We start from the raw sequence: 25,627 nt of genomic DNA on the forward strand, positions 1-25,627 counted from the left end.
GATTCAGTAACCTATTACCGAATCACAAATAGGGTTTGCGATTTGGTATTTGGAAAGGGCGTTTTCATGTCGTCCCTTTCTAATACTGACTCCCAGTGGTATGTGTGAATGTTTTGTGACCGCAATGCGGTCGCAAAACATTTGCATTTTACCACCAACTCCGAATTTGTGGTAACATTCGCAAATTGGAAGGCCCTCCTCTCCCCCCCTCTCAAGGGTCCTCTTTGCGAATATTGGTGAAAACATTTTTTAAGAGCAGGCTGTGGTCCCACAGACCATTCATTGCCTACTCTTAAAAAATGAAAATAAAACTTTTCACTTTTATAACGCATTTAGTTTACTTTTAAGGAAAATAGGCTGCATTTAAAAAAATAAATTGTTTTATTGAAAAGCAATCACTGACATGGTTGTCTACTGACCCCAGAAGGCCACCATCCAGGTTAGTTTAATGATTCTCAATAGGGCGCAAACCGAGACCTACCTCGTGAATATTAATGAGGTAGGCATATTTGCGACCCAATGGGAATTAGTACATGGGTATTTGCGATTTCCAAACAGGGGATTGCAACAAAATTGCTATTTGGTAATTGCAGAGCCAAACCTATGTACATCTGACCCCAAATGAGTTAGCAGGATTGCATGTTCTGGTGGAGACCCATGGGTGATCACTTAAGCTGAATAAATGTAAATTCCGTTGTCAAGAAATAGCATAATATGGCCATTTGGAATGTTTGAACCAAGCCAAAAGTGTGTCATATGAAGGTCATTTTAGAGCAGGGGTATCAAACCCTTTCTTTAGAAAGAGCTACTTATGATCAATAAATTCATCCCAAGCTAATAACACTATTCATGCTGTAGTAGTGACCACATCAGGCCAGATTACATTAGTAGCCACCCTATGCAAGATAACTAGCTTGGATCACCTCCGTGAACCAGACAGGGTCGCCAAAAGCAATGTATAAAAGGCTTTGTCAATCTAGAATGCCTTTCTTTACATGGATGATACTTAATAGCCAAAGCTTGAATGCCCCTGGCACCAGGAATATACTATTAGAAATAAGTCTCCCAAGCGCCACATGATTTATTACTCACATATCAGCGATAAAGATATTTTGGAAATTCATCTATTTTTGTCCAAACATCAGCTTACGAGTCCTGGAAATACATACATTTTTGTCCTGAATACACACTTTTAAATTTTGATACACATTTATTCATTCAGACAAGCAAAAGCTTCTAATTTAGTAGGCAAGTTGGACACGAGAGGTACGTACTGGTAGCTGGAGAGCTACCAGTAGCTCGCAAGCTCCTTATTGAAGAAACCTGTTTTAGAGGTAACTACTCCTGAATCCATAGAAAATTGGTTTTACGCTAAAAGTGGGACCACTGAGAATGCTACTAAAGAGACGTGCAACATTTATTTGGAGTGAATCTCAAATCAAAGCTTTTAAATTTCTTAACAAATTGTCAATGCCGCACATCTGAATCCCTGTGTTGTGGGAAAGGAGCGTGATCGCAGTGGATAAAAGCAATTGTAGACTGATAGCAGTGCTCATGCAATGTGATGGCAAGGACAGTCGAACTGTGTCATTTGGTTCCAGAACATTGAGGGAACCAGAGAGAACCTATTGTGTGACCAAAATGGAACTATTGGCATTTGTGCAGGGAGTGGAATGGCAGTCGCTCCAAGGAGGATGTGGCGGAGACCTCTCCTCCCTCCTCTTGTGGCCTCACAGAGTAGGTGCAAAGGCTGCATAGGCCTCAGCTTGGGGAAAGAGCGCTGTGATGTGACAGTCCCGATTGAAGAACAAAAATATGTAGAATACATCTTGAATTTGTATGCCGGAAATGGAACGGTAGTCGTTCGCGATAGAACGACAGAATAATTGCGGCCTTGTCCCGCCTTCCGAAAGGATTATTGAACTGGCTATTAGGGCATGCGTTCGTCGGGAGCTATCGGCCCGAACGAGTTACCTATCTCTGTTTTAAAATAAAATAATGTTACCTGGAGTAAGATTCTCTTCCCTGTGTTTTTTGCACAACATAATTCTTCCCTCCTGGAAGGGTAGCATACTGGTCCCCCTGTATAGAAGGGAGACAGAAATGCTCCCCAAAATTACCGTCAAATTGCCCTTTTGGATGCTATTGGATATACTGCCCCTTGAGCAGACGGGGTTTCGGCAAAGGCATGGCACCATGGACAATTTGACCGCCTTGCAAGTTTTATCGGAGAAATACATCAGGATCCGGGGAGGGAGAATTTATGCAGCATTCATAGATTTCTCCACAGCATTTGACAAAGTTGATCGTCCCCTGCTGTGGAAAAAATATCGGACCTAGGTATGCCAGCTGATCCGAGAGCTTCATTCCGATACATGGTGTAGAGCGCTTTTGGGAGGGGAAAGAGGCCTCTCTCAAGCTATCCCGTCTGCCAATGGGTTGAAACAAGGCTGCCTGTTGGCCCCATTACTGTTTTCCTTATACCTATCAGATCTTCCCCAGACTTTATCGTCAGGTGATGGTATTGCCCCAGTACTGGGGGGCAAACCGATAGTATGTCTGTTATATGCAGATGATATACTAATTTTGGACTTGACCCCTAGTGGATTGAATAATCGTTTGCAAGCACTCCACGGATTTGCAGAGACACACCATCTAAGGATAAATGTATCCAAGAGTAAAGTTATGTGCATTGTAGGAAGGAAAAAGCCAACATATGGGAGTTTCTCCTGGAATATGGGGGTCATGGATTAGAAGTGGTTCAATCCTATGTTTTTCTGGGGAAAATAATTCCTAGTATGTTAAGTGACAAGGCCCATATAGCTAATAACATTCGGAAGGCAATGGCTCATGGGAAGGGTCTAAACACCCTTTATAGATCTACTGGCCAGAGACATTTTGCTTATTTGTTGGAGGTCTTTAGAGCTAAAGTCCCGGCCTCCCTACTATATGGTATAGAATTACTTGAAGTGGGGAAATGGGGTTTCCTGAACACCATGGAAGGAAACATTTTACGGAATTTGTGCATGGTTAATACCGCTTGTAATATAGCGGCTCTTAGGCTGGAATTTGGCTTACGAAGTGCTTGGGTCCAGGGCCTTGCTGGGGTAGTACGGTGGGTTTCCAGTTTGGCAAAGGGTGAATCAGGCACCTTAAGATATTTGATCCAAAAAGAACTTCTTGGAACCCTAAAAGAGTACTCCTTAATTATAAAGAATTTTAGATTAGCAGTTGATCTCTTGAAATTAGATGAATCGACTCTTTTTTCTCTATCTGCATACCAGTTAAAATCGACCTTGAAACTGGCTTCATGGAAACTAAGCTTTGTAATGATAGGGAGGCTCTCATTGTAAAGAGAGGTCCCCTACCAGTTATTAATTCCTATCAAATTAGGATTATTCAACCTTATGTTTCCTGGAATCTTCCCCATGGGGTACGTCGTTTTTGTTCCTTCTGAGGCAGGTTCTACTTCCATTAAATAATTTATTGTCAAGATGGTATGGCTCATCGGTAATGTGCAATTTTTGTAATAACTCAAAACAGGATGTTAAACATGTATTATTTGTATGTCCGGCTTTAAAACAACACTGTCTTAAATGGTTGAGACCTACTTGTTTAAGACTAAGTATCTTGTCTGCCCCTGCTTTCCTAGATGCTATTTGTAATCCGCCAAATGAGAGGTTTTGTTGTACAATTTTTAACTTTTTAAAAAGTTTCTTAGATATATATTGGTTTCCTTTTCTGTAACACTTCTTTTTGCTATATTTGCTGAAAATTGTATAAATTTAATTGTTTAGTGATTTTATGTGGACCTCTGTTATGAGTTCCAAAACATAAATAAATAAAAACTTGAAAAAAAAAGTGTGACAACTATTGGAAAGGGGGGAGAAAAGGTGAGAGGACTATGAAGTGGAGTGCCCCGGCTAAACTGATTAAGATGCAGTGGGTGCGAACTAGTACACGGGAGAGTGAGAGGAGGAAGAATACTCCCAGGAGGAGAGCATTATATTATTCTCCTGGTCATCCACTGACCAGGACCAAAATGCCACAGTGCACTCAAACCCACTCTCCCCCTAGCCCACCTTTTCCCCCCCATCAGTCCCCATTTTCGCTTGACATGTGTTAGAGAGCGGACACCTGTGGTGAAGTGCATTATAAACAAGAGCCTCAATAGCAACTAGATGTCCCACCACACAATCTGTAGAGTCTTGACGGAGGAAAGGAAGAGTTGTCCCATCCGAGAAGTGCAAGGTTATGAAAGGACAAACCAGATCCTTTTGCATGCCATGGAGATGATACTGGTTTTTACCACTAGGTGAGGGGCCTCCTGAGATCAGATCTCATGGAGAAGCTGGGCAACATTATTATTATTATTATTATGGAATTTGGTAAAGCGCACAGCTACCCCCGCCAGCATTGAAAGTGCTGTGGAAGTCAAACTGGAAGTGTTAACAGGGAATGGTGACCGGTGTAGAACAGTAACAGGTGAAGTCTGCAAGCAGATTTCGGGGAACGTCGTTTACGACGCAACTTTTAGCACGCAGTGCTATTACAACGCGGTTTTTAAATCGCATTCTATTACAACGCATGACTCTGGGGGGCGCTCAAGGATAGGGAATACTTTTAATTTACTTTCCAACACCTTCCCTAGTGTCAACAGGGACTGGTGTTGGAATAGTAAATTAAAATATTCACTATCCAACACCCCTTTCTGTTATGCGTTGTAAAAGAATGCGTTATAAAAACCGCGTTGTTACATCATGCGTGCTAAAAGCATGCGTTGTACAACGTACATCCGCAGATTTCAGGTGTTGGAGCGTCCAACTAAAGAATCACATGCTCCGGTGCAAAATTTTATATCTAATGTGGTTGAGTGCTTCACACTGGGGAAGGCGAAGTGCCGTCAGAATTTAAGGAGGGAATCCACTTGAGAGTGCTGGGCCTCTCCACACGCTTAACAGTTGAACTCATAAGGGAGGTGCTGCGTGGACCTTTTGGTGACTTGCTGCCATTGAGTACCAAGGAGGTGAATCAAGTTGTATGCAATGCATTTAGACTGCCGCAGAAATCCTGAGGAGGCAATGTAAGGCACTGTAATGGTTACTCATGTCTCCAGAGTGAACACAAAGGGTGGTGAAAGTTGTGATTAAGTAGGCCACGGTTTTCATGGACAAAAGAGGACTTCTAATTCCGCCTTGTGTTGAGACAAAGTTGAGAAAGAAACCCCTTATGAATATGAGTAATCTGGTGAGGAGAGGCATTATAGTCCAAGTAGACTTTCTGAATGAAGGTGAAGTGTTAGAATGATGTGTTCTTACGGCTAGACTCTGCCCAAACCTTCTTGAAGACACAAACTGCTATCGACACAGGGTGACACTGTAATGCTATATGCAAGTAGCTTATTTAGGATGTGCTGACTGGGAGAGAAGGTTGACTTGTGGCCTGGGGTCCTCAGAAAGTTGGGGGTTGGACATATGTTCTTTGTCTCTCTGCTTTTTCCCTACCTCTTATTGGTCCAAGCTGGGCCAACTGTGTGACGTGTGAGGGCACAGACTGAATACAATTTTTATTTTCATAGTGAAGATGTCTTTGTATTCGAAAGTGTTCACACAAGGGCGGATATAGCTATATTCATAGGAGTCGTTTGTGTGAAAGTTCAATAAAACAATGTCAACTTAAAGTGCACAAAAGCATAATCGGACAGTCCAAGGACTTCTTAGTGGACAGGGCCGCCAAGGTACAGTGTAGTGATAATGTAGATCATACTACTTGTGGCGCTTCACTGGGTTCCTCCATCCCCATTTAAAAAAAAAAAAATTATCAGCACCTTTCCGTTAGCTGCTAACAAAGCTGTATGGAGGGGTTGGCGCTCCCAGATCTATGCTCATGACACCCAGCTGTTTATGCGCCTATAGGAAATATTGACACGTACACCAGTTTAATGAAATTGAGGAAATTGAGAATCTATTTACAGCACTCCTAAGAGGTTGTAATTCTAATAGTCCGGGCAAAAATTGTTAGAGGCCCTAAAAATAACACACTCTACTTATCATAGAGAATACCAGAGGGACAGATAACAAAGTTGAGTTCAATGGGGATTTCCAAAGAAATTCAAAGTACAATCCAATTAGTGTGTATTCTTCAGTCTTTTCTTTATTGATATTTCAGTTACGTAAAACAGATACTCCCAGCACATAGATCGCCAACACGTGTTTCGTCCTACACAAGGACTTTTTCAAGGCTGGAAAAATTAGATAATATACGATGTAATCACGAGTTTAAATATACACATTACTATACATTATGTGAATTACCATTCTCCATAGCCTGTGTAGCATAACACTACACTTGATATTACATCTCGTGTGATAAAAAATATACCCACATTGTGATGCATGATACAATACACAATATTTACAATATACAATATTTACAATACAGATCAAAAACATCCCTACTTCCAAAGGGATGTGTTTCATAATTAAAACAAGAATAAATGAGTACATATATATACACATTGGATTGAAACACAAAGTGTCATTATATACAATTAAAATATACACCCACCATAAACTTTGTTTATGGTGGGTGTATATTGTAATTGTATATAATGAGTCTAGCCGTAAGAACACATCATTCTAACACTTCACCATAAACCTTGTTTATGGTGGGTGTATATTTTAATTGTATATAATGACACTTTGTGTTTCAATCCAATGTGTATATATATGTACTCACTTTAGTCTTGTTTTAATTATGAAACACATCCCTTTGGAAGTAGGGATGTTTTTGATCTGTATTGTAAATATTGTATATTGTAAATATTGTGTATTGTATCATGCATCACAATGTGGGTATATTTTTTATCACACGAGATGTAATATCAAGTGTAGTTTTATGCTACACAGGCTATGGAGAATGGTAATTCACATAATGTATAGTAATGTGTATATTTAAACTCGTGATTACATCGTATATTATCTAATTTTTCCAGCCTTGAAAAAGTCCTTGTGTAGGACGAAACACGTGTTGGCGATCTATGTGCTGGGAGTATCTGTTTTACGTAACTGAAATATCAATAAAGAAAAGACTGAAGAATACACACTAATTGGATTGTACTTTGAATTTCTTTGGAAATCCCCATTGAACTCAACTTTGTTATCTGTCCCTCTGGTATTCTCTATGATAAGTAGAGTGTTATTTTTAGGGCCTCTGACAATTTTTGCCCGGACTATTAGAATTACAACCTCTTAGGAGTGCTGTAAATAGATTCTCAATTTCCTCAATTTCATGTGACCCACACCCAGTGTGTGTCAACAGCACCTTTAGGTAGTAGGTGCTTTGAGTTTCTTTAGCACCCTTTAATGCAATGATATTTTCCTTTATGTGATCCTGATTATTGATGTGTACGAATTGTTTATATAACAAAATTATTCTTTAGAGTGTTGTGCGGACGTTTCCCATAGGGAACACTACTACCTACAGTTTAATGAAATTGGCGAGACTTGCATGATATTCAATTGGCTGGCTTTAAACAGTTCAAAAACAACACTGGCGACCAAGAAGCGTGGCTCTTCTTGTAATATGTTCCAAAATGGTGGGGTTGATACCCTACAGCCAAGACAGTAGAAGTTTGATGTACCATGACGATTCCATATTTCATTAAAAAATGAAATTCATGCATTGATCATACACTAGAGTTCTACATCATGCACACTGTATTGCTCACACGTTTTAAAGCAAGACTAAGTATTGCCGCAGCCACTGAAAAGACTCTTCAAGTAAATGGAGGAACATGCTGCAAAAAATTCAGAACTATGCAGTAAGAGCAGGAATTGAACATCAAATAGGAGGTCTCCCCCTTCCTTTCGTCTGTGCAATCAGTAAATTTCCAATTGTTTCCCATAGCCATGTACACATATCGAAATCACTGCAGGTAGGTCTAAAGTATTTGACCACTGCCACTGGTGGGTATGAGCCGAATAGGGGGGTCTGTAGTCTACGAAAGTTAACTTTGTCAGTGTTAAGAGTTGTACAGGTACATGGATGGGGAGTGAGGTAGGATGTGATCTTTACTAGGGTCTAGATTAAGAACTCATCACTTTCTTGTACCTCAGCTGTAATCTCCTAAAACATGCAGGTATGGTGCTACCCCTAGGATTATGAACTACAAAAATGTATTGGATTGAAGTCAAGATATAAAACCAAGTATATGCATCACAAGCTGCTACATTCGTTCATTAAAGTGGGGGGCAGGAAAATCAACAAAAAGTAATTATCCCGACTGCTGAATGTGACTCTTGAAGGTGCGCAACCTTAATATCCTTCAATATGAGCTTTTTAGTAACTACATGAGCGAGAGAAACGGTTTCTGCGTTTGACACTGTATATACACTTGGATGCAGGCAACTCATGTGGGCAGAAAAAGTTGGAACCCTGTTGCCAAATATGTAATATGGGTCAGCACAATGTAAACTATGCAAGATTAGTAACAAGGTAGTTAAGTATTCAGTAGAAACCAGGATGCCAGAACACAAGAGTGGGTACCAGGATTGCTGACACCACCGTCAGGATGTTGGCGATGGAGTACTGCAGGGAGATGATGTCCTGTAGCTTGTTCACATGGCGAAGCACCAGTCCATGGACGATGGCTCCTACAATGAAGTTCAGGTGTCCCACGACGACTAGCGCAAGGCCCAACTTCATCAACACCTTCCCGAAAACAGTGGTGTCCAAGAACCCTGCAGAAGGACAAAAAAGGCACAGCTATGGAAGGTGTGGATCCACTTCACCCAAAATCGTGAATTCAAACTTGACAAACGGACCGCAAATCACAACCCTATTGGCAATCCTATCCCTTACTGAAAAAATGGTAAGAGTGGGTCCACTATGTGTATATGATGGCACACTTGGATGATTTCAAGCCGACCAAATGCAACCATAACCCTTGCCTAAATGTAACTCTTACCATAAACCCAGCCGTAACTTCAAATCCGACCATGCCCAACCCTGCCTGTACCCCAAATCCTAATACAACACCTACTGCGGACCCTAACTTTCAGCCTCACTCACAACTTTTTTCAAGTGTTTGACTGTGAACTTAAAGCATTAACAAACTCAAATGAAGAGTGGGGAAAGCAGCAGGCACTTCAAAAGAGATGTAAAGAACATGGGATTGAGGTCTGTGATCAATCTGTATTATAAGGCGTAAGACTGACTGGATGTGTAGGAAAGCTGTAATAAAAGATGCATTAGCACGGTCTGTAGAGGAGAAGTAAGCGATGGTGTTGGCGTTAAGCCAGGGGATGGACTATAGTAAACGTGTAGGGGAGCCGTCAGTGGCTCTTTTTCTATTTTTGTGCCCATTGGTGTTTCCTAAGGGGAGGGGAAGAGTTTTCAGAGCCTTAAACATAGTGGTATCTCTGGGGGTTGGGCTGTGCTCCTCTGCTATCTTCATAGCCCTCCACCCCCTATAGTGACCCACAGCTATGGAGTGCGACTAAGGCAGTCAACCGTCATGCATTTAGTAGGTTTGTCCCCAAGTCAAGGATCTATGATCCCCGATGTTACTTTTATCATCACTCTTGACCACTTCACAGGGAAAACAAGAGGAGGAATGGGGTGGTCAGGTGGGATCACTTCAGTGGCCTGGCTGTGTTTCTTCTCCTATTCTTCCAGTCCTTCATGTAACAGAGGCGTCTGTGGGTGGCTGTACGGAGGAGCTGCAGCATAGGAGAGATCCTGCACCAGGCAGCAGCAACCACAATAAAGAGAATAGCTAATTTTGACTTAAATAATGGAAAGAACTTGAGGTCCTGTTGTAGCACAGTAATCGAACCTGAGATTCACTAGAAGTGATTAATATTGAGCCTATGAGCCAAAACCAGGGGCAACCCACATCTGTGCTCCTCCAAAGGGATCTTGTGTTTGTGGTGCTTCCCTGACCCCAGAGTGCCGAGCTTGTCCATAGCCCCTCTGGTGTCAACCCACTGTATCGCTCCCCTCCATTTCACCTGGGGTTAACCATTAAGATTAACTCTGTATTCTGCTTTTAGTGTTCCTAATAGAACCGTCTGTTCATGGGGGGGTCGATGGTCCTATTTGCCTCAAACTTCACCATATAGATGTCCCGGCTTGACCCTACTGGCGCTCTCCCCGCTGTCTATGGTTGAATTCAATTGCGTCCACTTCCGCAGCCGGCCACCACTGATGATGGTGGTACAACCACCCATCTATCTGCAGCACACTGGCAGATACCCATGTCATTGCTATGCGACATTTAAAAAGTATAAGTGTTAAATCAATGAAACAGCACTCGCGCTTAATTTTTGGGGATCCTGGTCATTATTCCCAGCATACACATCTGTGGTTTGATACACACGTTCCTCCCTATACCCTCTGAGATATCTCTCCGACCTTAATCCATATTGGTGCAGGAACAGCACACACACACCACGAGAAAAAAAATGTGCCCCCAACCTCCTGCATCTGGGGCATGCAGGAGAGGCACACAAAAGCATATGTCCAATACGCTTCCTAGTGAGGTAGGAATGATGAAAGAAATTAACTGGGTAAATTTCAGTCTGACGTTTCAAGAAACCTTCATAACACGATTGCATCCACTGCCCCTACGTCAGGTACTGGCCCAAGAAGTATACCATTTGTCTTTAACAATTGGCATGGACGAGAACATTTGGAATAAAATGCCTTGTATAATAATGACAGCTCATCTCGCCCTCCATGGTAAAGCAGAAGGTATAGAGGCACAGGCACCTTGAGTTCAGCTGGGCCCCACAGGGAGTAGGGGAGTAGGGAGGATGGCCCCCTTTTGGTTGGACTCATTTGAGCCAAAAAACCTTAGCTGTTGTAGCCAGTCTACACAAGTGTGGTGAGGAGTACTATCTGGTATAGTAATCACTCCAGTATTGACCTGCCCGCTAAACTACTTTGCAATTCAACTCTCTCCTAGTTGTGACCAGCGCTCAGCCACTGCAGCAGCCAATGTAGGTGAGAGGCTGCATTGCTTCATAATTCGAGGCTCCTAAGCTGCCCTTTGAGGGAGAGAGTTGTACCTTCTGTAATGCCAGTATTTTCCTGCCATGGCCCCATATCAAAGCAGAGAGTATCGGGTGCCTTGGTAAAGAAGGACTTCTTGAGTATCATTGGTAGAGCTAAAAAATATACTGCAGGCGCGGCAAAGTCAACATCGTGTCTATTGCAACATGCCCCATTGGTGACCGTGGGAGGGAGATCCAGCAAGGCAGCGACTGCAGAGTTGTGGCCAAGACTTTGCATAGGTTAACCTTCACTACATCACCTTCCATAGATCTATTTGGAAACTCAGTTACCTGAAAGTGTTCCTTCTCCATAACAAGTTAGAGACTGGAATGCCCTCCAACCTGCCTACATATCCAAACTGAAGAGGAAAAGGGCGCAATTTTTCCCAAGTCACGTGGAGTCCTGGTGCACCCCCAAACTCATTCAGGGCCTTCATCCGAGCATCAAGCTATGCAGTGGACCTTCGTAGATATCTACGAGACTCAAGCTATGCAGTAGGCTTTCACAGATATCTCAGAGCATCGTCTTCGTATAACAAGACCCTGCCCAAGGCAGCTTCAGCAACCGGTTCAGCTATGGAGAGGCAAATAAAGCCACTGAACCACTTCCTGTTAGACAGCCACAATGCGGGAATGAAAACCATGCTGGGACCCTATTCTGGAAACATGGATTTGTTGTTTATTCTGTCTATTAAGCATGATGCAAAGTGCTCACTTATTGTCAGATCAGTGGACAGGAGGCACAGGGATAGTATGATTTACCCAGCATCAAACAGTTAGTTCAAGTAGTAGACCCGAGATGGCAGCACAGTGCTCCTCGCTACACATTACATTTTGTTGGATTTACCATGACACTGAACGCTGTCGTCTCTCCCACAGGTAATATTGAGTCCCATTTTTTTATAACCCACACGCTTAGTAGCAGCGTTTATATTTATTCTAAATACTCTCAATCATGCCAAAAAAGAAGTGAAGGAATACATTAAAAACGTGATTTCCCAAGAACACAAAGTTTGGCCAAAAGGGGAAGCCAGGATTAAAAACTTTGCTGCTAGTTCCCCCTAGTTTCCAACTAACCCACTAGGTGACAACTTGGGTAGCAGTGATTTTTTTGGGCAAGGCCAAGGGACTATCCTTCGCAGGGTGGTCACTGGGAAATGGACTTAATATCAACCGGAGTATTGAAGCAGTACCCAGTCGATAGGTCTATATACCAAAATATAATATGATGGTAAAGTTATAGATTTGGAGCAAGTATTACTGTGTTTCCGACTTTAGCGAACTATGTGATCTTAGGCAATTCATACCCTCCCTGTGCCCCTGCTCACAAATCTGACAATATGTGATCTGTAGACAAATGTGATATTGAAACGAAGAAACACCTTTTGGAAATTAGAATGCACAGAAGACCCTGGAGTGGATGGTTACTGATATAGGGAATCAGAAAACTTCAGAGCTCTGTGCAGATCAAGCATGTTTAGCAATAGCATTTCTCTCACAAATGGTATACGGTGTCTTTAAACTCTAGAGGGATTATTGTATGCAAAATGCAGCTTGTACAAAAATGTTTCAATGCACCTCACCCCACGCCTATACAATATTCTTAATTCTGTCTGTATGTAGGGGTCTGTAGAAAGATGGAACAATGAAGCATGCGTTTTAATGTCCTCTTCCCATTAGCTTCCAAGGGGCCAGTCTCTTCCCAAGTTTCGGGTCACAGGGCATCAAGACTGGTTTCCTGAATATGGGTAATAAAGGTTTATCCTACAAATACCTGGATACCTTCTTTTCACACCAGATTAAGGCAAGCCCTATAGATTAGGCAAATAATAAAGATCCTAATGAATAGTCACTGATCCTGTAGGGGACAAGAAGAGGCAAGAAACATGTTGCCCAATTATTTTTCATCTCCAGGAACATTATTTTTTCAGGGGGTCCTCATTGTTTTAATCTTAACAAAGGATCCTGGTAGTGAAAACGTCTTTAGGGAGTTCTTTAGTTTACTTTAAATGACTTTCTCTTTAACTATTGGCCAACCTACTGCACGCTTACGGAGTTGGATATCAGAGGACGTTTCGGACAGAACTCCAATAAAGAGCACCGTTGCTGGGCCCGTCCGGCGTTGCAGCGCCAGCCCGGCACGCAGCGCAGCCCCATGATGACGCATGCCACCAGCTGGTGGGTGAGGGATTGTGTTCCGCAACTAATTTGCCTCTGATGATCCTTTATTTAGCCAATCACAAATGAGCGATTGGACTACTGTCTTGGAACAGTGCACACATGTTTGCATACCTTGTGTCTCCTGCAACAACCTGAGCACAGAGGAGCACTGGTACCAGATTTTAATTGGCACTAGGTAGCAACCCAACTGCAGATGAAACACACTGGTGCAATCTACAGTCAGACAAACCACGGGCAGCCATGAATCAGGACAATGCATGGCGGCCCATATGGGAGGTAATATGGCTGCATAGAAGGGAAAGGCTTAAGAACGCATACTTATCGAGCATGGCGAACACCACTAACTATATGGGATGCAGTTGAAGAGAAACTAGATCATATTGTCCCCCCCCAAAAAAAAAATCTTTTCAACAAAAGGTTCACTCCTGCTTTACTTCCTTGCCTCATTTGATGGATGGAAGAGGGGAATGGAGGCAACACCATCTATCGAATGGTCTCATATGAAACATTGGGGGGAAAAGTAGGTTATTCAATTGTGCCCAATGACCGAGAAATTCCTTATAGAGATAGTCACAAACGTTCCATTAGCTTCGAGAATTGAGATTTTTTTAATAAAAGCATGTTTAAACGTACTTTACTCCACGAACGATTCTGGATGTCTCCTCTTGCTTCTTAACCATGCTGAAGAGGATTAGGCAAAATTAGCAACCCCTTGCACATCTTGTGAATTTGTGCTAAGTTTTCATCCTTCTGGTCAGATAGCACACAAAACGAGCATTGGTAAAGGACGAAAGAGACCCTCTGGGTAAAAGAGTAGTGAAAGGACACTGCCCCAGTTAAGTGTTAAATGTGCGTTGATGAATACCAGGTCACTGGTTATGCATCATTTTGAATTCTCAGAATTTCGACCGACTCACCAACTAGATCTGGTTTTCTTTATGGAAACTTGGGCTGAATATATTTCGGGTCCAGAATTTATTGCTGCCCCCCCCCTCCCCCCACAACTCCTCCGCTCCCTGTTACAATATTTTTTGTTTGTATAGATCTAATAAAAAGGGGCGGGGGACTGGCAATGGTCTTTACAAGAGACCATATCCCAACCGCTTTTACTCCAGTTACTGGGGAGGGACTTCAAGTGTTGTTATTCAAACTAAAACTGACCAAGACTCAATTGTCCAACGGAATGTTGGATTATAGTCTCCCAGGACCCAAAGCTAGCTTTATGGACCAGATTAGCTCTCTTTTGGAACCAGTTATTTTGAGGTCGGATTTTACACTTGTTGGGGCCTTTAATTTTAATTTAAAGAACCTTCATGATCCAGACTCAACACGATTAATAGACAGGTTGGCCTGTTTTGGATTATAAATAACAAAAGAGAGTGAGGGAAATTTACAAGTACATGTGTGGTGGGAACTCCTGGTCCCCGGGATTAATTACAAAACAATAGAGGAGTATCCCCTCGTGGGCAGAGAAATAATTCTCTGGACATAGGCTTAAGTGGTCTTCTATAAGGATATGCATTATCCGCGAACAGGTTGGGGCATATTGTGCTGACTAGAGCACTTAAGCCTATGTCCAGAGAATTATTTCTCTGCCCACGAGGGGATACTCCTCTACTGTTTTGGATTATCCCAGTAAGTGCTCCAACCCACTGTGCAGGGCATTTGCTCAATGGTATTTTTTCAAACTATCTCAACGTTACCAACCTCCCTCTAACCTGGACGGACCATTGTCCAGTCAACAGGCATACAACACACCGGAAAAACCCCATCTGGCATTCCAAAGTAGGGCTTGCCATAAAATACAAATGAGTAAACTTAACTCCTCCCTCATTCTCTCAATACCGAATGTAGCAAAGAGCGTAGAGGAGATAGATGGCAGAGGATTATTCAAAGTGGCTGGATTCCACTTTTGATAAAATCGCCCCAGTAAAAGACAGAAACATCAAAAAAGCCATCTCATCCTTGGTTTGATGAGTCACCAAACAGGGTTATCGAAGACAAGAGCGCAATTGGCGTAAAGAATATGCCCTACTGGAAAAAAAGCAAAATATGCCTGGCTGATTATAAAAAGCTTGTCTCGGTTACAAAATATGCCTGTTTTTCAGAGCAAATAATGTTATCCGGGGACACGAATACAACTCTTTTCTATACTATCAAAAACCAACATTAGCCACTGCTAGCAATCCAACTGTGAATAGCCAAGATTTATGTGACTCTCTAGCTATTTTTTTTTCGGGATAAGGTTGCGACCATTTCTACTAAATTTACCACGAACAGCCGGATTAGTTTGGATAACAAGCTGCCTTTAAAACTATACTCTGGGTACCCAGGATTCAGTCATTTTGAGGCTCCCACTGCCACTGTAGAACAGCTTAACAAGATTATCCCTAAAATTAAATCTGGCTCCCCTCAGAATCTTTGTCCATAATTATAATGCTTTCCTACTTTGGAAGGCACAAAATCAGTACATATCCTCCAGAGTAAATGCCCTCAAAAGATGTAGAAGAGGGCAAGTTCTGTAAAAATGTGGCATGGTCATACATATTAAGTGTGTATTCCATGTATGCAAGCAGACAGACACATGAGTAACACCGGCGGTACAAGTTCTATCACAGACATGCAAAAGCAGGCCTGGAGATGTATATTGATATATGGGCTGCTGGATGGGAAATAACTATGTATTGTAAACATACATGCCCGAGTGTTGATGACAAAAGTATATTTTTTTAACTGTGCTGGACACTACCAGGCGGTTTAGCAAGGTGTCCATGCTTGGTTGGGGAAGTAAATTGTATACTGGATGAGATGCTTGACTGAAATAGAGCCAAGGTCAAGCTCTAATCAAGTATGACTGAAGCAAAGCACATGCGCCTGAAAGATAACCCAGGAGTTTATTGCTACTCAGGCACACATGAAACGGCAGCAGACTGGACGACATTATTTTAACACCGGGAGACCGATTTCGATATGAGGCCACAAACTACCTAGGACAATACTGTGGGGTTCCAAAAGCACGTCCCCTTGAACAAATGGCCGAGGCAATCGGGAGTGGTTTACTGGTTGCTTTATTAGTTAACAATATGCAGTGATGGGGAGAGCCATCCGGCGTTCTCTGTGCCGCAGTCGGAAAGCCTCGAACTGCCGCGTCACGTCCTCCAGTGAAGCCTCGCGACGGGTCACGTGACGCAGGGAGGCTAGACCACGACACCACACATCTTCCCACTTAACAATAGCAGAAACCATGATAACTGGGAGAGGAGAAGAAGAGGGAGAGGGTTCACAACTGAAAGTCACTGAAGTGTTTCGGTAGCTTTACCGCACGGCCCTTGCGGGTGTGCGTTCCGGTCTCTTGCTTTCTTCTTCCTTGGGGTCCGTCTGACCCCACGCCCTCCTGCTGGTCTCTCTCAGATGCATTGGGCGTCTCGCTCAGAACTTCACCTCATTCTGCAACCTGGCTGGGCAGAGACTGCGTTGGCTGTCCGGGGGCTTTTCGTTCCACACTGGCTGTGGGTCCGACCTCACTTGGTGGTCTGTAGAGGGTGCAGCCGCTTCCTCCATGCAGGGGCCTTCTTCTAACGCACTGTTGTCCATTCCCCACTGCATGATCTTGTTGCACTTTGCCATTCTGGGTTGGGACCAAACCTTGCCATCACGCAATAAGACAGACCGAGTGTATACTTCCACCACGCGCAAGGGCTCAGTGAATTTGCCATCTCCCTTGCGTCCTGGTTGTCTCTTTCTGACTCTGACCCACTCGCACTCTGCCAATGAGGCTTCGCGCACAATGTTCCTTTTGTCATAATGTGCCTTGTAGATGCTTTGTGCCTTCTCTATGTTGCTGCGGACAATGGCCGGTGACCACTTGCTTTGGAGTCTCATGGTCATCCAGGCTGTGTTGTCTCTGGTGAAGGGTTCTCTGCCTTTGAGGATCTTAAACGAGCTGTATCCTGCCAAGGTAGGTGTGATGCGGTAGGCCATACTGTGTTTCTGACTTCGGACTCCCAGTTCTTGCCTGCGCTGATGGCTGTTTGGATCGAGCCCATTATCACCCGGTTGAAGCGTTCCACTTGACCGTTGCACGCTGGGTGGTAGACCGGAGTGCGCTTCGTTTGGATTCCGTTCCTGCCGGTGAAGGCTGTCCATTTGGTTGATGTGAACTGGGGTCCATTGTCACTGGTGATGGACTTGGGGATGCCTTCCCTCAAAAAGATGTTGGTGAAGAAAGTGAGGATGGCGTCTGAATCCGCAGATTTCGACTTTTGGCTACTTGGAGTAACGATCCACAATGACGATGAGGTGTTTGGGTGCACTCCAAGGCATCTAGGACGGGGCCTACAAGGTCGATGGACAGGTCCTCCCAAGGGTTATTGGGAGTGGAGAACTCACCCATGAGGGGCCTCAGGGTAACAAGAGATTTGTCGGCTCTGGCGCAATGTGTGCAGTCTCTCACGAACATTTCCACTTGGGTGTCCATGGCGGGCCACCAGTACTGCGATTTCATCTGCCTTTTGGCCTGCACTACGCCCAGGTGTCCTTCGTGGTTCATGTGAAGAATGTGGTCAAACAGGGCCTTCGGGGGCACTACTTTGTCACCTCGTAGCAGGAATATGGAGTCCTCGCCAATGGAGAGTTCCTCACGAACTTCCTAGAATTTCCTGAGGCTGCTATCTATGTGCTTTTTCTCCGGTCAGCATCGGGTGATGGACTGCTTGACTTATGATAGTTCCAGGTCCTGCGTGTAGGCTTCTGCCCAGTCCTGGGCACTGATGGTGTGTTCCTGATCTGCCATGAATGCGACGCTGTATTCGTCCCAATACGATGATGTGACTGGTTCTTCCATGGCTGCTGCCTTGCTCAGGAAATCCACCACCCTGTTCTGCGGGCCCGGGATGTACTCCACATCGTAGTCGAAGTCCAACAGACGCAATGTCATTTTTGCGACGTGTGTAGTCACATTGCCGCTAGAAGTGAGGACCTTGATCAGGGGCTTGTGAACTGTTCGGAGTGTGAACCGTGAGCCCCACAGATACTGTTGGAATGTCTCCATCGCACTGGTGGTGGCTAGCATTTCCTTCTCAATCACACTGTACGTCTCTTCACTGGGGGTGAGGGATCGAGATGCGAACGCCAATGTGGTTTCGTGACCATCTGATGCCCTCTGTGAAAGGACTGCTTCCAGTCCCTTGTCACTGGCGTCCGTGGTGAGGATGCTGGATGCGGAGCCGTCAAATCGTGTAAGGAAACAGCCTTGCAGATGTTCCGTTTGATGGCTATGAACTCCGCTTCAGTCTCATCTGTCCAGGTAAAACTATTCTCCTTGAGCAGTTGGCATAAACTGTGTGCGTTAGTCGCAAAATTCCTGACAAATTTACTGTAAAACTCTGCCAACCCCAGGAACGAGTGAACGTCATCTTTGGTTTTCAGGGAGGGAGCTGACATTATGGCCTCTACATTTTCCGATTTGGGGGTGATGCCTGTGTCGCTGATTTCGTGCCCTAGAAAGGTGACCTTGCTGAGATCGAACTTGCACTTCTTCAATTCGGCTGTGAGGCCGTTGGCTGCGAGCGTGTAGGAAGGTGTGCAGGACGTGGTCTTGTTCCGCATTTTGAGGATGTCATCTTGAAAGTAGAGGACTCCCGGGATACTTTGGAACAGCCTGTGCAACAGCCTGTGCATGAGTTTTTGGAAAACGGCTGCCGCAGATGCGAGCTCAAAGGGTAGACGTCTGAACCTGTAGCATCCGAACGGTGTGCTGGAGGATGCTAGTTGTCGGCATGACGGTGGAGTGATACCTGGTGGTAAGCTGCTTTGAAGTAGATGGTGGAGAACCACTTGATCCCTTTGGTCTGGGCGAGCAACTCATTTATCTTGGGTAATGAAAACTTGTCCACAATGATGTTTTTGTTTAGATCGCGAGCTATATACAGAGACGGATCTTCCCACTCAGTTTGTGCGCCACCAACGGTGCGAGCCATTCGGCGCACTCGATTAGTTTGATGATGCTGCTGTCTTCTAAGCGCTTCAGTACCAGCTGTACCACCTCCCGGCACGTGAACTGAATGTTCCTGACTTTGTGGGCGACTGGTCCCACTCCGTCTTTAAGAACGATCTTGTGGGAAAAGGTTAAAAGAGAACTAGTGATGGCATATATTAAATGGGTGCACCCCGATATAGTCCTGCTCCAGGAGACCGACCTTAAAGGAACAAAATGTGGGTTCCTGGCAAGAGGATCCTACAAAGTATTGGCACATGCGGGGTACAGGGCGGGATCACGGGGAGTCGCTATCTTAATCAAAAAATCCCCTCTCTTTACGATAAACCGGACGTGGACGGACCACCAGGGAACATGGGGGCGTCGGAGGGCCACTGTAGTCTCGATTTATGCTCCTCCGAAACCTCCAGGCCAGGACCATCTCCGGATTGGCCGAGATCCTGTTAGACACATCAAACACATTACAGATCATAGGAGGAGACTTCAATGACGTTATGTCCATCCCCATGGACCGATCAGGGAGCCGTGCTGACAGCCCCCGACTACATCACTGACTAGGGTCACGACTACATTAGGCCTGACAGACGTCTGGCGGTGTCTGCACACAGATACCAGAAGCTACTCCTACTACTCAGGGTCACAAGGTACACTCTAGACTGGACTGGACTGCTTTTGGGGCGGACGCTGAAGCTGAATACCTAGCAAAGGGAATCTCGGACCACTCGCCCCTCCTGGTCAGGCTGGGTGGGATTCCTAGGGCCAGCAGTGGGGGATGGAGACTGGCGGCATGGGATCTACAGAACACAGAGACACTGCAGGGCCTTAGGGCTGACACAAAAGTGTACTTTTCAGAAAATGTAGGCTCGGTGCAGTCAGGCGTGGTAGTGTGGGAGGCGTATAACACAGTACTCCGGGACAGGGCCCAAAATCGAATATCATGGGAGAAAGGGAAAGCACAGGCGGAACTTAATTCCCTGGAATCCCAAGTACTAAATCTAGAACGGCAGTACCTGTCTGAAAGGGACCCGCAGGTGCTTTGGCGACTGACTGACGTCCAACAGCAGTATAAAAACCTAGCAATGGACAAGGCCAAAGCACAGGCACTAGTGACCCTACACAGATTGTATGACTTCGGGGACAAGTCCGGGAAGCTTCTAGAGTGGCTGAGCCGTAAGGAAAGGGAGGACAGGTGGATAGAAGGCATGGTAGATAAGCAGGGGCAGTTGCAGAGGGGGGACGCCCAGATTGTACAGACTTTTGCTTCCTACTTTAGCGACTTCTACAAGGCCAGGGACTTGGGTGAGTCGGCAGAGATCATGGATTACCTGACTACTATTCAAACCTCGATCTTAACCGACGAGGATAAGGAGACTCTAAAACCGGACATCTCGGCCACTGAAATCAGAGAGGCAAAATAGCCAGACTCCAGCCAGGAAAGCCCCCAGGCCCAAACGGACTACCAGCGGAATTTTTTTTAAAAGGAGCCGATTTACTGACGGTCCACCTGTTAGCTCTGTTTAAAGATGCAGCTCAATAGGGGATTCTCCCACTTGACCTGCAGAGGGTCACGATCATACCCATATACAAACAAGGCAGGCCTACCGAGGAATGCGCGTCTTATCGGCCAATCTCAATCCTGAATGTGGAGGCTAAGCTACTGGCGACGATCTTGGCTCTCCGACTGCACCAGGTGATGTCAGGACTGGTACATCAGGACCGGACGAGATTCCTACCGTACAGGGCGACCAGGCAAAACCTACGGCGGACCCATAATTGGCTTATGGAGGTGGAGAGACGAGAGGATCCACATATGTTCCTCTCCCTTGATGCCGAAAAAGCATTTGACGCTGTACACTGGCCCTTCCTGGAGACAGCTCTGATAAAGTTTGGCGTTGGCCCCAACTAGGAAATGGGTGGGGCTCCTGCATGCAAACCCCAAAGCCCGGGTTAAGGGAAACGGGATCCTCTCTGAAGACTTTTCCATTAGGAGGGGGACATGGCAAGGGTGCCCCCTGTCCCCACTGCTATTCGCCCTCACCGTTGAAATAGTGGCCTGTGAGGTTAGGCAGGCGGAGGGGGTACGGGGATTTCGGATATCACAGACTGATACCCAGGAAGAGAAAATCTCGCTATACGCGGATGATATACTGCTCTATATTACTCAACCAGCCACTACAGTCCCCGCATTGTTCAGGCTTTTTGACCGGTATGGCTCCTTTTCGTGGTACACGATAAACTGGCATAAATCGCTCCTGTATAGTCCACGACAGGAAGAAACGTGGCCCCCCCTGCCTGTGGTCCTCAGGTCACACAGGCGGGGTTCACGTACCTGGGAATCAATTTGCCAACTGACAGAAACGTGTCCTATCAAAAAAATTCAGCGAGTGATTGCGAATTGTGTGGAAAGCCCTCCCTTTCATGGTATTGGGCCGAGCCGCAATGTTTAAAATGATCACGCTACCTCGCTTCTTGTATGCTCTAAAAAAACAAATACTTTTCCCTCCCCAGAAAGACGTTCAAGACGGTAAACGCAGAACTGCGATCCCTGCTGTGGCTGGGAAAGCAACCGAGAATAGCTCTTGACACGCTCCAGAGAAACCAATATAATGGAGGGATCTCCCTGCCAGATGTAGAGGCTTACTACATGGCTGAGCATCTCGCGACGATAAATGACTGACTCCATGCCTCAGCTGACCACCCTACATACCAACTGAATAGGGACACCATGGCACGCCGCACTAGTTAGCATTATTTTGTATGGGGGCACTGGAAGGAGACGATTACTCCCGGCCACACAAATAACAATATAGGTCTGGGACAGGGCAGCAAAGATGATGGGATGGGCACATAAACCAACGAAACAGACGCCTATATGTTCTTGCTCCTGGCTGAAGGATCTCTACAACCTCAGGGGGTTTAAAGGGTGGGGCGATATTGGAATCTCCAAGTTTGGGAGACCTGGTGGCAAAAGGGGAACTTAAATCTTATAAGACCCTGGCATAGGAATATGGACTATGCCCCACACAGTTCCTTAAATATGCACAACTGTGCCATGCATAGATTGCTGAACCGGCGCTCTCCTCTCCCTTGCCGGAATATGCTGATATGACGAGCCAGTGACTCTTGTTGTCTTAGATGTGGACACCCGCAGGGAGACTTCTATCATATCATATCATATGGGACTGCCCTACTATCCACACTTATTGGACACAGATACTGGGAGAGCTGAGTAAGGTGTTAGAGACAGAGATTGCGATAGAACCAAGGTTTGTCTTGCTAGGGATAATCAATGATGTTCTTCGCAATGCTGGCCCTGAAGGTGGCGAAGAGAGACGTGGCGTGGGGAGAGCCGTCGCCTCCCCGGATGGGGAATGGAGACGAGGAATTGATTTGTACATGGCGACGGAAAGGGTCACCTATAAATCCAGAGGCTGTCCCCGGAAATTCCACAGAGTATGGAGAAAGTGGAGATGGTAGCATGGCCTTGATGGGGGCTGGGATCCGATTGATGCGCTAGGGGTACTGCTGAGTAGGGCCTTGTTCCGAGGTAGTGAGGGGCGGCCTACAGGCCCTGGACCCGAAGGGAGGTGCTGGATGTTTAAAAAACAATGCAGACAGATGTACTGTGGGCGGACGTTGGATAATGTTCTACTGATGATTATGTCATCACTATGAATGGTGGGTTTGAGGGTGGGGGGGGGGGGGGGGGGAGCGCCTAGGTGTATGGATAATGGCTTGTGACTTGCCAGCTGTGTGTGTTGGTTAAAAATGCAAATAAAAACATTTAAATAAAAAATATATATCCAATCATGGAAACACCAATCCATTACCACAGGAGCACTTGTACTTTACCACTGATCAGCAGTGCGAAAAGTGCGCAGAAACACTACTCCAGCAAAAACAGAGTCAAAACCGGGAGGTCGGAAAGCAAACACTCAGGGGAAACACGCCAAAAGATGCCAAGTCTAACAGCGTGCAATAGCTGAGGAGAGTCAGATGAGAATTGTGGGGTCAGACTAGAAAATTTCTAAAGACCTTATGGACTGAACAGCAATGAGAGAGGCTGTCACAGCTATGTTTATGTTTAGGCAACTTATATAGCCGCAAATACCCTGGGGTATCTCGGCGCTTAAGGAGTAATTCAGAGGATAATCGATGAGTGGAGACTACTGGATGAAGAGCCAGGTCTTTAATTGTTTCCTGAATATAATAAGTGTGGGACTAGTTTTAATGGAGAGTGGAAGGGTGTTCCAGAGTCTTGCCGTGGCGACTGGGAAACGTCGGTCTCCCCAGGAGGCTTTCTTGGTGCGTGGGACCGGAAGTAGGAATGCTGTGGAGGAGCGTAGTGGTCTGTTGGGGGTGTATAGGCTTAGTGATTGTTTTAGGAACTGTGATCCAGTATTATTGATTGCCTTGTATGCAATACATAATGCTTTGAATTTGGTCCGGCTTCTGATGGGCAACCAATGAAGTTGGAGGATGGTGGGTGAGATGGGTTGGAACCTAGGGATGCCTGCTAAGATTCTGGTTGTCCAGTTTTGGACCAATTGTAGCTTATTGAGGACTTTCTGTTGAGCATTCAGCAGGAGTGTGTTGCAGTAGTCAATTTTTGAAAGTATTAATGTGGACATCAGGGTATTGCCTGAGGAGGGTGGGAGGAAAGGCAGTAGTTTTTTTAGGGTGTATAGGGTGTAGAAGGCGGAGGAGACGACCGTATTGGCGTGGTCAATAAATTAGAGTTTATAATCAAACAGGATCTCCAGGTTTCTGACTTTCGTGACAGATTCTGGTGGGGGACCTAGCTCGTTAGGCCACCAGGTGGGGGACCAGCCTGGGGTGAGGGATCCAAAGGTCATTACCTCAGTCTTATTGGAGTTTAGTTTTAAGCAATTGCTCAACATCCAGGAGCTGATGGCTAGCATTCCCTCCTGGAATCTTGACAACTGTTTCACCATCATTGTGAACTGCTAACACCAGTTGGGTGTCGTCGGCATATAAATAACGCCTCATCCCATGAGTTTTGATAATCCTGGCAAAGTCCGACACATAGATGTTAAATAAAGTCGGACTCAGCGAGGTCCTTGGGGCACCCCACATGGGAGAGTGAACACTGGGGAGTAGAAGTTGCCTGTTTTTACTGATTGAGTACGATCAGCAAGGAATGAGGCTAGAAGAGCCCTTGCAGTGTGGATGATGCCTAAGGAAGAGACACGGTCGATGAGAGTGGCATGATCGACCGTGTCAAAGTCAGCGGACAGGTCTAATAGTATGCGGACTGCCGCGCCGCCTTGATCCAAGATCATCCTGATCTCGTCTGTTGCCCTGATGAGAGCCGTTTCGAGTCCGTGGCCCTTACTGAACCCAAATTGTGTGTCATCCAGGAGGTGGTTGTGATCGATAAACTCCGATAATTGCCTATTCATTATTTTTTCGATGGAAAAGGAAGGCAGGCAATAGGTCTGTAGTTTTCCGAGGCTGAGGGGTCGAGGGAAGGTTTTTTAAGGAGAGGTTTTATGGTAGCCTGTTTCCAAACTGCGGGATAGGTGCCTGTGAGAAACATTGAGTTACAGATGTTGGTGAGAGAAGAGGTTATGGATTGGGTGATGAGTTTTAAGATGGACGGTGGGCAGGGGTCGAGAGGGGATCCTGATCTTATGGAGGAGATTAGTTCTGAAATCTGCTCGGGTGAGGATTAGTTAAAATTAGAAATCTTAAGGGAGGTAGTGTTAATGGGAGCGTTAGGGGAGGTAGTGTTAATGGGAGGGTGTGTATTAGTGGGTTTGGGGTTGGCCTGAGAGGCGAAGGTAGAGTAGATGGAGGTGACTTTGTCTGAGAAGAAGTTGGTGAGGGAGTTAGAGGCTTTGTGAGGTGTCTGCATTAGGACACACGGGAGGATTAGATAGTTTGTTTACTACCTTAAACAGCTGTTTGGAAGAGTGTTGAGCCGATTCTATCTGGGATAGATAGAAATTGCTCTTTTCTGTAATGAGCTGTTCATATTTGGCTAGTGCATCCTTGTATTTCATTTTGTCGTGCGTGTTGTCATTTTTGCGACAGTGTCTTTCTAAATTTCTGCAGCGTTGCCTTTGGAGTCTGAGCACCTCTGAAAACCAGGGGGCAGAGGGGGTGATCCGATTGGTAAAGATGGTCTTAGACGGTGCCAAGGGGGTGAAGGCTCTATGTAACCACAGTGAGTAATTATTGGATGCTAGATCCGGGTCAGTAGTGGGAATGTCTTGAGTGTTGGAGAGGGTAGTTGTGAGGAGGTGGATGTCGATTTTCTTCCATGCTCTGGTGTGTTTGGGAATGCGGGCGGTGGGGTGCGGGAGGTTGGTGTTTTGGATATTGAAGAGAACTGCCGTGTGGCCTGTCCATGCAAGGGGGATGACTGAGG

General features: G+C 45.3%; 1 protein-coding gene across 2 annotated transcripts in view; it reads right to left on the bottom strand.

The window, feature by feature from the left end:
• TMEM54 (transmembrane protein 54) overlaps positions 1 to 25,627 on the bottom strand; it is a 101,243-nt gene that overhangs the window by 25,648 nt on the left and 49,968 nt on the right. For both annotated transcript variants that reach the window (XM_086955733.1, XM_086955732.1), the window contains exon 2: positions 8,548 to 8,741. In XM_086955733.1, coding sequence (XP_086811859.1) covers positions 8,548 to 8,741 — 194 coding nt within the window. The remainder of the gene's footprint in view (positions 1 to 8,547; positions 8,742 to 25,627) is intronic.

Source organism: Lissotriton vulgaris, chromosome 2_1, assembly GCF_964263255.1.
Source record: "Lissotriton vulgaris chromosome 2_1, aLisVul1.2, whole genome shotgun sequence".
NCBI lineage: Eukaryota > Metazoa > Chordata > Amphibia > Caudata > Salamandridae > Lissotriton > Lissotriton vulgaris.